General features: G+C 45.6%; 1 protein-coding gene across 1 annotated transcript in view; it reads right to left on the reverse strand.

Annotated features, from left to right (window-relative positions):
• Positions 1–14,353, reverse strand: part of DOCK2 (dedicator of cytokinesis 2) — a 439,395-nt gene that overhangs the window by 96,396 nt on the left and 328,646 nt on the right. The window contains exons 28-29 of the mRNA XM_062189655.1: positions 2,915–3,013; positions 445–539 (exon numbers count right to left, since the gene is read on the reverse strand). Of these exons, the coding sequence (XP_062045639.1) occupies positions 445–539; positions 2,915–3,013 (194 nt within the window). The remainder of the gene's footprint in view (positions 1–444; positions 540–2,914; positions 3,014–14,353) is intronic.

Genomic DNA, 14,353 nt, shown 5'->3' on the forward strand with positions numbered 1-14,353 from the left:
GGCATAGGTACCCCCCCTTGCACTTTCCAGATCGTATCTAAGTCCTCCTCACAGAACATCACATTAGCATATTAGAAAACTCTGAGCTCTCCTTGCAGTACAGAAACCCATTCAGTGGTGCTTCCTAAACGTATTTACTACATGTCCTTTCCCAAGCTCTCTCTCCTCCAGAGCTCGGGGAAGGCTTCACAGACAAGGTATGATTTGATTTCAACCTTCAGCTGTCAAGCTTCCACTGAGAGTTGAGGAGTAAAGAAGTTGGAGGGGGAAGATGTGAGTAGCTTCAGCTGGGGAGGGGTTCTCCCTTGGGTTTAAATATAGAAAGAAAAGATCTGGCAAAAATCTACTTTCTTTTCACCAGGGGGAGATACCCACCTTATCCCTCCCAGTGATGTCTAAAGTGAGTGATGGGTGAGATGGTTTCTTGGAAGTGGGCGAGCTCACCTGTTCTGGACCATGCTCATGGCCATCCAGTCCACTGGGTACACATTCTTCCCAATGAGGTCCTTGAACATAATGAAGGTCTCCATCAAGAAGTCCTGGAACAGCACAGCAAAACACATCTGTCACCCTGCATATGGGCCCTTACTGACATTCTCCAGACCTTGGAGGGGCAGAATGGGAAAGCATACGGCCTTTCATTAAGTCAATTCAATGAAACACCTAGCACCGGATTTTTAATGAGAGCTTAAAAGTTGGCTACTAGGAACTTGTTTCACAATACTAGTGGAACATAAATATAGAATGAGAAAAAATTCTCAGAAGAAGGCACTATGAATCCTTTGAGGATAAAGAAGTAGATGTAGTTGGTGATGTGGCAACCTTATAATCATCCTCCCAAATATGTATTTGAGAAAGAAATAATCTACACCATATGAAAGCATCTCAGGTCATTGAGCAAGTAAGCTATTATTTAAAATAACATCTAATTAGCAGTGTTGTAAGCACAGATAATTCATACATCACACAACAAACATGAGCAGATTAGAGCAAGACAGCGAAAAGGGTGATTTTTTCCTTCCCATCTTTGGAGAACACAAATTTAAGACAAACCCAGACAGCCAAGACGGGCACTGCGATTGTTTTCAGCTAGAGGCCATGAAGCCATGCCACCTGTATGCTTCAGGGAAAACTTAAAACCCAGAGCAAAACGTATTCAGAGTTTTTTCCACAAGCTTGTGATCGTCAAATTATTTTAACAGAATCCTTTGTTCAATGAAAATCTCACTTGGAACCCAACGTATAAAATGGACAAAAGTACAACAGCTCTGGTTGAAGTGTGTGTGTGTGTGTGTGTATCTGTGTATTTGTGTGTTTGTTATAATGAGTAGTGAGGTTAGGGGGAACATAATCTGAAAATTGCTGCTTTAAGCTAAATTGCAAACTTCTGGAAATAGCATGGTTCCTTTCCAGAAATCTTTGCTTCTAGGGAAAATTACCTCAATGCTCTAAGTCCCAGTTTCTGAATCAGCAGAATGGGGCTAATATGTGCCTCTAAGGGTAGAGACAGAGAGTAGCCTCTAACTGTGAGGTTTAACTACATACTGTCCATGACACTTTGTGCAGAGCCTGGCCCCCATAATATGCTTGTTGAGGCTTGATGATGGTGACGGATATTATTATTCACCCCTGATGTCACCTGGGGAAGTGTGGCTGTCATCAGAGGCACACCCCCTTCCTATGGGAATGGAGAAGGATTCTGGCTCCTGGATGGACCATGTGCCTTCTGAATGAGATGATAGTATGGGCTAAGAATTAGAGATGAAGTTCAAATTCTGCCTCTGCCATATACTAGCTCTGGGGCCTTGAGCACGCAGATCGTAGACCTGTAAAATGTGACTTCAAACACTGATGCCATACTATTGTGAGGATGATATATAAGCATGTACCTGTGCAGTAAATAAGAACTCTCTTCCCTACCTTACTTTCCATTAAACCTTCCTTCCATAGAGGATCAAAATTTAAGAATCTGGATTTTTATTTCTATTACTTCTATCTGGATTTTTATTTCTGAATATAGGAACTTTGTGAGGAGGAAGGGGGTTATTTGACTTCGATTTTTTGCATATCCAGAAAAAGGCTCCATTTCTTGCCAATCCTACTCAAAATGGGTGGCTGAATGGATAAAGGAATAGGGCCCTGGCGTCCAAATGTTGTCCTTTTTGTGGGCCATTCTCTGAGGTTGGTTTGGTTCAGGTGTCCCTGGTCGCTCTGATGAGAGTTGAGAGGACTCCTGAATCTGGCAGAAGTGAAGAGACAACGACAGGGCTGACCACGCTGAGAGCACTGTTGAGACCAGGCTGGGCTCCACGCTGATGAGGTCATCTGCTGCACAGCTGTGAGTGACAGCAAAGGCAGACCGCTCTGTAGTACGTGAATCCCGAGAGACTAGAGGAAGAAGGGGCTCTGGGACTAATTTCCTCTGTGTATTTATTATCATACTATCACAGCAGATATCTTTTATTGAGCATTTACTACATGAGCTAGTGTGCTCTCATGTGACTGCATCATAACTCCATGACATCAATGACATCCCCACTTTACACATGGGGATATGTAACGGAAGTTAGCTTGCCTATGGTCATATAGCTAACCAGTGATGACAAATCCAGGATTCAAATCTAAGACTGTGTGACTCCACGACTCATGTTCTTAAGCCCCAAAGTGTGTGTGATTCATGTTAAGGTATTCTAGATGACATGGCAGCCATTCAAATCCTGTCTCTGACATGGACAGAAAACATGTTCCAGGCATAAACTGTATAAGAAGTAGGGAACCAGACATGCACGTTTGAAAACTTAAACCCAGGCACATGCTCAGGATTTGTGGGGCGGCATTGTTGCCCCAAACTCACAAGAACCAGGAGCATGACAAGGCTCCTCGCTCCCTCCCCACACTCATCCTGCAGACTCACCACAAGCTCCGAGCTGGTCTGAAAGGTCTCGATGTAGAAGGAATAATGCTGGTCACCCATCTGGTTTAAGATGGCTGTCATACATGCCACAAAGTGACTCTGCAAGAGATGAAGAACAGCACATGAACTGACGGAAAGACGACCATGTGATTCATTTCCATGCCCTTTGCTTCAAATTGGAAAACATTCAACCATCCTAGGCAAGTACATTCAACTCACCAGATCAGCATGTGGAACTTCCCTATGAGGAAATGTCTCCTTACAGCTCATTCACCGAGACAGCATCAATTCAACAACTGTTGTGTACCTGGGACTGTAGTAGGAGCTCCAGATGTAGAAGTAAGACCTGATCCATTACCTTTCCTGCTACTTGTACATGGGGAGAAGAGCACAGTGTGGGTGTTGGGAGATTCATCCTATGTCAAGGTCCTGTAGACAATGTCATTTTCTGACAAATCATTCTGTATGTGCAAGTTCCAATTGTCTCATCTGTAAAATGGGACAATAATCCATTTGTATGGACTCCAGGGGAGTATTAAAAGGGCAAGATGACTTCTAAAGCACCTTGAAATGCATGGAAGTTCTCTGCTGTGAGATCAGTGGTTGGCTCACCATGAAATCAGGCTGGAAGAGATCCTAGCACCTATTAGGGCTAGCACTTGTAAAGAGCTGTGGTGGATCAAAGAGATGGGAGGAGATGGCCCTTGCTCTTCTTTAAGTTTGTGGTCTAGTTGGGAATGCACAATTTACATCTGTGAGACAAAGAGCCCGGGGCTCATGATGTGTGAGGCAGATCCAAGATCAGATGGATTCAGGCAAGAGAGAACTCAAGGTGGGGACTTACAGAAGAAGGGGATGTGCAAGGGCCCTGGAAGCATAAGCCACCACCTCCCATGCACCAGAAGACATCAGCACTCTTCTGCTTTTACCTGCCAGGTCTTACAAGTATATATCAGGATGTGCTTTCTGCCTGTGCCAGCACCCACAGGCAGCATTTAGGCAGATCTACCCTGGAAACTGTCAAAGGAAGCACTGGCCACAGACCCATGGGACGAGAATCTGCTCTTACCATCTTCTACAAAAACCCATGTGGCTGCCATCTTGGCCGGAGGGAGCCCTGCTAGAGCTCAGCCTGGGGGGAGGCTTGCAGCAGGTGACTTGGCTGGTGAGATCTAGGTGACTCCAGGGACCACCAGATAGATGGGCTGGAAAGTACTCTATTTGGTCCAAAAAATGAGTTTGGCATCATACACTATAAAACACTTTTGTCAAATTCTTTTTAGCAAAAAAAAAAAGCCTTTGTTAAAAAATTTGCACATATTCATATATGTTATACTTCATGTCTCCCATGTTATATTCTTATTTGTTTATAGATGTGTATGTGTGTGTATGCATAACAGGCTTCCAGGTTAATTTCAGTGACAGAGAAATAATCTTACTGACCCCAGCAAGCCCCAGCACAGGGAATTGTGGGTAGCTGAATGTTTCTCAAGCTCTCATTCCCCAGAGCAGCTCCTAGAAAGGTGAGTTCCCCTTTGCATCTATGTTCTTTCGAATTACAAAGTTAAGAACAGTGTGCTTTCCCTGTCAGCGGGACCACCTACACGATTTGTAAGGCCAAGAACAAAATGAAAATGCAGGGCCTTTATGAAAATGATTGAGAATTGCAGAACAGCCACGTGGCCCTCCTAAGCAAAGGGCACTTGTCTAACCACGCAGGCCACATACCCAGGAGGCTGGCCCTGCCTGCTGGTCACCACCAGACTCGCACACTGCAAATGTTTAGGAAACATGTGCATCCAGCAGGACGCACAAGACAGGGGCTCTCAGGAGCAGTGGCAGTGACGTTTTGTTGACGAGAATCTGCAGCCTTTACCCTGGCCTGGTCTCCCTGACGATCCGGACAGTAAAATTCTCTCTCCGGCTCAGGCCCCCAGAGGTTGGAGGTGAAATATCCACCCCTTTCTAACCAGATGGAACACCCCCATTAGGGTTAACTTAACTAGGTACCACTGAGACCAAGGAGTGAGGTTGATTATTGTTTCTAATTCCGAGCAGGCTGAAGGCATGAACGGAGCAGTCTTAGCAACTGAGGGATGTCAGGGCGTGTGTGTGCATGCACGCCGGCGTGTGTGTGTGCGCACACGCACATGAGCGTGTTTCCTCTACTCCCTCTCTCTCTCCTAGCGCTTCCTTAAAGAATTCAGCCTGTGGCCACTAGAGGTCTTTTCTTTTCACATGGTGCTGCCGTGCAGTTTGTTCGGCTTTTTATTTATTCCTACGTGAGCAGACCCACTACACTTCTTGCATATAAACAGTGAAAATTACAACAGAAAGGACTTATTTTTCCTTCTTTTGGAGTAATTCTGCTGCTGGTCAAAGCCTGACTCCTTGTGCAAGGCACGGGGGCACCGTCGGCAGGTAATTCCACTGCTTCAAGGTAAGAGATGTGGGTAGGTTTTATTTTTTTTGTGATCTATGATCCTCTGTGAGAAAATGCTAGCGTCTCTTGGACCATAGTTTACTTTTAAAGCGTTGGCTTAAATGAGTCCTGGGATTGTGAGCTTGTGTGTGTGTGTGTGTCGGTGTGTGCTGGTGTGTGGTGGACAATCCACCATTGTCAGAAATGCAGGCTGCCCCAAATGCATAGATATGCAATGCTTGTTATTTCCAATGGCTCGATTTGAATTTGAAGGTGGAAAAAAAAAGCAAAAAGAAAGCTTGGAAGCTCATGTTGCCTGGAATTACCTTGAGAAGGCTGCATTGTCTTAAGCTTTGCTTAGTGAAACTTCCATGCTTCGTTTTACAAGAAAAAAGGGGGGGGGGGCTTTCCAGTCCCTGTCTACAGAGAGTGACCACCGTAGCAAAGAAACCATTAGCTTTTTATTAGGAGTTGGTCAGTGTGCTGTAGTTGACTGATCAATCAAAATCACTTTTACCGGCTTGCTAATTTCTTCATTCTAACTATCACATAGAACAGCCCAGCTGGGTGCCTTTTTGTACGATTTGTAGTGCAATGTGACTGAAGTTTGGACAAGTTACCTGCATTTGGCTGCTAATGACAAAATGACAGTGTTTTGCTTCCAATACGGAGCATATTTTTTTTTCCTACAATGGTGTCTACCTCAAGTTGGTATCAGATCTGTGGGAAATCACAGCAATGTGGCTGATTGATACCTGAAATGCAGTGAGATGCCAGCAGTTTTGTATTCAGAAAAGGCTCTTCTCTGTCATTTGGATTGGAAGGAAGAAAGAGCACACCTCTGTCACACACTGGTACAATGATGGAGAGCACGAGGCTTCTCTGATGTGCATCCCTGTCCCAGCAGTACCCTCAGTGGCTCGCTCCCAGCCCTTCCTCCAAGTTTGAGACCATACTTCCACATCCATCAAGCCTTATAATTTCAGGAGACATAGGAACTGGGGGGGGGGGGTGATCAGGCTGCTTTTGCACTAGCAACTCACGCAGCCCTAACACTGACACTGTGCAAACTTTATAGTGTAGGAGCTCGAACTCCCAACCCTGCCAACCTCTTGAAAAAAGCCTGAATACCGCATGGGGAACAGAAGGGTGGAGGGATTCCCTATAGTCCAGGCTAGCGAGAACCCCCTCATTCCATCCCTGGCAGAAATACTGTGATCAACATATATTTACTACCAAGTCGTGAGGCAGCCACGCATCCAGACCGAAGCAGCACGCCAGGTGCCTGGATGGGAAATTGCTCCTTAAAACAGAATACCAGGGGGACCTGCATATTCAATCCCAGAGAGAAATCGTATCTGAGACTCTGGCGCAAACCAGCCAGAATCACCTCGCTCCAATCGGGGTGGTTTAAAATGTGTCTAATGAATCACAGCATGAAGAGACATGGTTTAAAACTAGGTCAAACGTGTAAAAATAAGTACAATCATCGCAGGCACTTGGCGGATGAGGGGCTACTTAATGCCTTGAGTGGCAGGGCTTATTTTCCATACAGAATGCTTTTCAGCCATCCAAGACAATCAATCCCTTTAATTAATTCAGCCTGTCAGGATGTAGAGAGGTCTTGCCCACCTGGGAGAGAGCTGACGCTCTGAAGGAAAACAGTCAGGGTCTCTTTACCGTGTGATGGCGAAAGAGAGAAAAAGAGAAGCCCAATATTGTTGTGATCAAAATTAATCAGCTGGGATAGCAGGTGATTGCCATCAGGAGAGTGGCCCTCCCCAAATCATTCTACTCCCTTTGTATTTTTAAACATTTCATCTTCATATTGATAATGCCAATAGTTTTGATGCACAGCATTTAACTTAAACATATCCATTTAACAACCTCTGATGGAAGCACACCTACACACCTACACACACACACACACACACACAGAGCCAGAACTCCCACAGTGCCAAGTGCTTGAGGAAAAGACCATCAGTTTGTTCTGCCTTGGAAACAAACAAAACTGGGGAGAGGGGCATGGCTGCTGCTGACACATCCCCCACTCACCTGAGATTGGTGGGAGTGATGAGATCGCAGAGGGAGGGAAAGATCCAACTTCGGGAGCTTGCTACCTAAATGCCAACATTACTATGCGATACCAGCTGGTGACACGTTGCTATAGTAACCTCAAATAATGTGCGCGACCAAAATAAAATAAAATATAGAAAGCACCAAGGAGAGGAGATGAGGGAAAGCTTGCATGCTGAGGGAGGCTCATAGTGAGATGAAAAGTTCTTTCTATGAGCCCTCCTTTGGAGACTAAGAGTGGCCAAATGCCACTCTCAGGATGCTTCTCTATTCAATCCCATGTCTGCCATGTGATTATATAACAGATTTTATTCTTGGATGAAATTGCTGTTGTCTGTGTGGATCCAGGACTAGAGGTGGGAGGCACTGGTGTCAAAAAAAAAAAAATAAGGACTCTAAAACCCATTCATCTTAGAGCTGTATCAGGCCCTCAGAGTTGTAATTTGGAGCGATGTCTGGGAAAATTAAGGTGTGCGTTCTGTCCTAGCAACCACCAAGCTGCTGGCACTGTATTAGGTGTTGAGGGTGCAGCAGAGAGCCGAATGGACAAGGTTATGCTCCAAAGAGCTGACATCTGGGTCTGCAGGATGTAGAGTGTTAAAAGCGGAACGTCTAGGAGCCAGACAGCCTGATTCAAATCTCAGCTCAAACTCTTAGTGCTGTTTTGACCTTGAGCAGGGTCCTGTATCTTAGTTGACTCATTTGCACAAGGGGATAAAAATATTCCTTACTTTGTATGGTTTTGGTGAGAATTAAATTAGTTTGTGCAAACAGCTTAGAACACAGAAAAGCCCTCCATAAATATCAGCTATTGGTATTTTTATTTGTCTTGTTGCTGACTCAGGTCCAGAGAAAAAAGGCAGATTAACCGATTAAAATCCCCTACCTGGAGGGAGGAAATGATTACTCCACCTACCTGTGACTGTCTATGGTCGCATCAAGTGCTCCCAATCACAGCTGGGGACATGTAGTTATCTGCGCTTCTACTCTGAACAAGGCTTTCCTTGGCCACCTGCCTAAAGTTCAGCTGTTTAGTCAATCTAGTGTGTGCTCTTTGGAGCAGAGCATGTCGGGAGATTTCTTTAATTTGGAGACAGTTGCTGGCAGATAAGAAAAGTGACATCAGTGCCCAAATTGTTCCAAAGCATTTTATATACTGTCCTCATCAAAAACTTAGTCCACCAGCTGTTTGGCTTTTGGAGGTCCTTCCCTTTGTGTGCAGTGTCATTCTGTGGTGACCCTGGGGGTTCTGCTTAGTGATGGAGTAACACAGGCCCTCTTCTTCTAGGGAAGCTTGCTGTGGATGGGAACACATCCAGAGGGTTCGTGTGATCTGCTCCATGTCACAGGCACAACGTCCCAGGGAGACAGAAAGGTGCCGCTTGGGTGTTGTGTGTGTTGGATGAGCTCTGCCATCCTCCATCTATACAATGTGGTGGTGCCAGGGCAGTTAGCTGTGGGCACCTCTGCCTGACAATGCGGGTAGTAATGCTGAATCAGTTCCCGAGCAGGAACCAGGGCCAGAACCTGGTGTCTCCTCCAAGAGCTGTCCTCACCGACAGGAGCAGGAAGGAGGCCTAGCAAGGCTGCTTTCATCAGGGCGCGCAGAGGAGCCTCCATTTGTCACAGTCTTCCTTTGAAACCACTGCCTTCTGATCCTGGTCGGAGCCTGTGCTTGTGGCTCTCTAGTGTGCGATCGCTTCAAATAACCCGAAGCATACAAGGGGACGTTTAATCCCACGGGGAGATGGAAGGAAACCAAGTCCCATTCATGTCTTCCTTGGAACCTACCTCCATTGTCTCACTGGATTCTCTCAACAATCCTGTAAGGTCAGCTTTTTGCCCATTTTACGGTTGAGGAAATTGAGATGCACAGATGTCAAGACACTTGCCTAGACAGGTGTCTAGTATGTGATGGTGCTGGAATTAAAATCTGGGCATTTCTAACTCTAAACTGTGTATTCTTTTCATAAACTCATGCCATCTCCCATGTCAGCACTGCTGGCTCCATCAGCATATATATATATATATATATATATATATATATATATATATATATTTGTCCATTTATTCATTACTGCATTGCTAGAATCTAGAACTGAACTTAACATACTGTATGAGACCAATAAGCATTTTCAGATGAAAGATGGAATTTATTATAGCATCCCCATCTCTGAAAGAATGTCACAGGGGCCCTTCCACATGCCAGCTCTAAAAAGTTAGGTTCATGTGTTGACCAGCTTTGCCTTAGGAAAGGCAAGAAATGAAAGAATTTTTGTGCTACCTTTTGTTCTCCCTATTCCATCAAGCCAGAGTGAGACAGTGCTTTCATACATTCCCTGATAAAACAAATATTGCTTGTGGACTAAGAGGTGCCAGGCAGGATTCTAGGTGCTGGAGGCACTCCTGTGGGCCAAGTTAAGAATGTATGGCCTTGCCTTAAGGAGCTCACCTCCTAGGTTAGGGAGACTAGGAACAGGGGAACCCACTTTAAGTTAATAAATACATAAGATGATTTTAGACAAAGATTCTCGTCACTACTGAAATATTACAAAGCAATAGGAGAGAGATGGAAAGGGGAGTGACTTATTTCCCAGAGGATATGCAGTGGAGGCCCCTTTGAGAGTGCACTTGAGTGGAAACCTGAATGATGAGTGGATCCTACACAAATCTGGAACAGCGTCCCAGGGCGAGTGAACAGCAGATGTAAGCAGGGAAGAGCTCAGAGTGTCTGAGGAACTGAAAGAAGGTCAGCACGGCCAGAAGGTAGGAATGAGCGCGGGGTCAGGTGTAAGATGTGGTTGGAGAGACAGGCATGAACTTCTACAGGCCCATGGAGGTCAACAAGCATTTGGATTTTTTTCTAAGTGCAAAGGGAAGCCATTGTTGTGTGTGTGTGTGTTTTTTTTTGTTTTGTTTTTGTTTTTGTTTTTTGTTTTTTGTTTTGTTTTTTTTTTTTACAGCCAGAGTGGACAGTGAGAGAGAGACAGAGAGAAAGGTCTTCTTTTTGCCGTTGGTTCACCCTCCAATGGCTGCCGCGGTAGTGCGCTGCGGCAGGCGCACCGCGCTGATCCGATGGCAGGAGCCAGGAGCTTTTCCTGGTCTCCCATGGGGTGCAGGGCCCAAGCACTTGGGCCATCCTCCACTGTACTCCCTGGCCACAGCAGAGAGCTGACCTGGAAGAGGGGCAACCGGGACAGGATCGGTGCCCCTACCGGGACTAGAACCTGGTGTGCCGGCGCCGCAAGGCGGAGGATTAGCCTAGTGAGCCGCGGCGCCGGCCTGCTGTGGGTTTTAAGAAACACACTCTGGCTGCGGTGTGCTATAGGGTCCCCTCTTGAAAGAAGTGGCTCCCATGTCTTATCACCCAAGCCCAATTCCAAAACATTACACTGAAGTTGTTCCCAGGCTTGTGGATTCAAGGAAAGCATGAACTATGCTTCAATTTTGACTCCTCCTCATTCCTGATGGTGTCAAAACTCCCCAGCAAGCATTTCTAGCTAAATGCTAAGTATGTAGTGGCATTTGGGCCTCCTTCTATAGACGAGCACTCCAGTTTTCCATTAATTCTCAGTTGAGAAGCCAGCTTGCCAGGAAAGGGGTTAGTACACAGGCACCTCAGTTTTCAATTGAATTCTGAATCCCTCTGAATGCCTCTGACTCCATCCACGGATGTGTAGGTGGGGAAGGTCACAAACAGAATTGCAAAAAGAAGCACTTAAACCCTGGGTGCAAGGCTTTATTCCCTGGGCATTCACCAAGGAAGGGCTTCCAGGCCTCACAATCAACATCTCTTGGAAATCTGTTCTGAATCCTCGCAGTCTAGTACAATCCTAAGCTCAGACCTCCCAAAGACAAACAGAAAACAAATGAAAACAGTACAAAGGTATGGGGCTCTGAATGAGTGTCTTAAGCAGTCCCTCAACTCCTCCTGCAAATCTGTGCATTTCAATTCAAACAACACCATGGGGTCACCAAGGGATATGGAGTCCCCAGCAGGAGAATTCTGGTGCAGACTGTAGCAGTGATAACTACCATTGAAAGAGCTAACTATGTGTCAGGTACTGTGCTAAGTCCTCTATTTCTCCATCTGGGGCAATTTTTGATAGAGCTGTAGCAAGGGAAAGAAAAAAACTAGAAGCAAGAGAAGCTACTGTTAGTGAGACATTTAGTGTCAGACCCTGCTAAAATGTACACTATTGGTTACAACAGCCAACAGTTATGAGTATTTACTGTAGGCCTGAGGCTGCACGGGCTTTGTCTTCGTGAATCCTGCCAACCTTCAGTAGATGTTACTAATAGCATTTGTGCTTTACAGATGAGGAGCAGGGGGTGATGTCACCTGCCTATATCAGCTTCACTCTGGAATGCTTTTGTTTTCCCAAGAAAGGAAAAAAAAGATTACCATTTTGTAAACAAGACACAATTTTACTCTAACTGAAATTAAACAGTACTAAAGCAGACAATGTGGTGGCAGTGTGTGATATTTCACCTCAACGCCCTTCCCACTACCAAGCAAATGCTGGCTATTAGGAACCGTTATTCTGGGCACCTTATGTGCCTAAATAAAGACAGAGAGATGGGTACAATGGATGGAAGGAGGGAGGATGAAAGGAGGGATGAGGGAAGGAGGGATGAGGGAAGGAGGTAGATGGAGGGAGAGATGGATGGAACTAGCTGGATGGTGGCAGATGGACCAGTTGATAAGGGCGGACACACCATTGCAAAGACAGAACGAGCCCTCTTCATGACTCTGCTTTGTGGCTTTTGAGTCTCCCATGATTTTGAGGTTCAGTTAAGGATGCCCCCTTCATTGTATGTCATGCTGAGGGAGTCACAAGTCAGGAAGGGTTGCCATATGGTAGGAAATGGATTTGGTTTCCATAGAAGTAGCTTTGCTGGAAGGCAATACTTCCTAAGTCCTAGATCAAATTCCAGCTCTCTTTGACATGCTCTGCAACTCTGGGGGAGTTGCTCTCCGTCTTGGAACCTCATTCTCTCTTCTTAATTGGGAATAGCAATGCAGAGTCTGGAGGACTGCAGTGAGGATCAAGTTAGAAGCCGTGTCCCCTGCACTGCCTGGCAATCACAGGTCCTCACAAAGATCTCCTGCAGTGCTTAGGCTCAGTCCCCTTCCTGGTTCCCCGAGAGCAATTTGTTGATCCACCGGGATGTGCAGAGTTAGCTTTGGTTGACTCGTGAAGGATGATTTAAACCTCCCCGTGGACCTAGGGAACTGCATTGCGGAGGAGAATTTACAGAGTCTCTTCCTGCCCTTCTTTCCCTTTGTGAAGCCTCCATGTTTAAAGGGACGGAGCAGGCAGACAAATATGTTCGCAGACAACCCATCAGCAGGGCAGAGAGTTTTCCAGAGGGAAGACTACTCTGTGGATAAAAGGATTTCTTCAATTTACCCCTGGTGTTGCCTTCACGAGAAGTGAAAACGAGCAAGACCTCACATCGCTTGTATTAAGCTTCAAGCCCAAGTCATCAGCCAGATGCCTCCCAGCACCTCCTCTTTCACCTCCTCAAAATAGATCCAGTTGTCCAGGCTGCAGAGGATCTGCCAGTCAAGGACACTCAGGCTGTAGGCTCTGACAAACTGACTGGGTACACTATCTGGAGGTGGCCCCTTGGCAAGCTCTTGATATTGAGTAAGTCTGCAGGGTTTGCCTGAAACAATGGCACACATGTAGAATTCCAAGCTCCCTTTAAAGAATGTTTCTTCCTAATTTCCTACTCAATCAATTAGCAAATATTTACTTATCACCTATTGTGCATAAGGAGTTATGCCAAGTATGATCACAATCCACAACTTGAAGGTCTCAGAGTAACAGGAGAGATTCTTCTCTCTTTTGTTCTCCCTCCCTCCCTCCCTCTCTTACTTCCCTCCTCCTATCTTTCCACCATCCCTCTTTCTCTTCTTCTTCTCTCTCTGTCTTTCATTCTCTCTTTCTTTGCCCTTATCTATCTCCCTACCTATCTACCTACCCAAGTCTCAATCCATGTGTCTGTCTATGTCATGGTGTCTCTCAGTGGAGGGCCATTTGGCCCCCAAAGGGCATTTAACAATATCTGGAAGTCGTTTTTGTTGTCATAAGTTAGGGAGGGAGGTGCTGCTGGCATCTGTTGGATAAAGATGTAGAATGCTGTTAAAATATCCTATGAAGCATCCCCCCTCCAACAAAAATGATCTGGGTCAACATGTCACTAGCACTGAACTTGAGAAACTCTGGTCTACAAAAAGAAAGGTACATTAAACTGTTGAATGACAAGTGCAAAATGAGTGCTATGAGTAATGTTTGCTTAAGGCTTTTAGAAGTGGAAAGGACCTCTGTGGTTAGGGATGTTCGGGGAACATTTCCCAGAGTATGTGGGACTGGAGGAACGAGAATATTGAGAGGAATTAAGCTAAGAATGGAAAAAGACATTTTAGATCTATAATAGAAAATACATTTCATTTTACAATTTGATTAATATAATTGATTGGTAGTCACTGCCTGGAGAGCTGTGTTGGGAATGATTCAAAGGCCAAGTCTTAGCTCAGCAGGAAGGAGTGTGGCAATCGATTAGTGAGGTCTGCCAGAAGCAAGGAAGGGGGAGTGATAGTACGTATGCCGAGAAACTGCTGCCCCACGTTTATATGTTGGAACAGGATGAGAAAAGAGGCAGACGTGCAAATGAACAAGCTATTTTGGTAGAGCAGAAGTTCATAGAGGGAGATCATGAGAGATATTTGGAGGGGTCAACTGTGGAAGGGCCTGGAATGCCAGGCCGTGGCATGGGCTTTGAACCTTAGTTTGTGAATAATGGGATGCCACACAGACACCTGCCTACCGTGTGGCCTTCAGGCCTGCTCTGCTGACAAGGTCTTGAGGACGAAAGGAAGCTGGCAGAGTCTGTGCTCTTCATTTCTATAAAGGGGATACTATTTCATCTGT

This window comes from Lepus europaeus, chromosome 4, assembly GCF_033115175.1.
Source record: "Lepus europaeus isolate LE1 chromosome 4, mLepTim1.pri, whole genome shotgun sequence".
Classification (NCBI taxonomy): domain Eukaryota; kingdom Metazoa; phylum Chordata; class Mammalia; order Lagomorpha; family Leporidae; genus Lepus; species Lepus europaeus.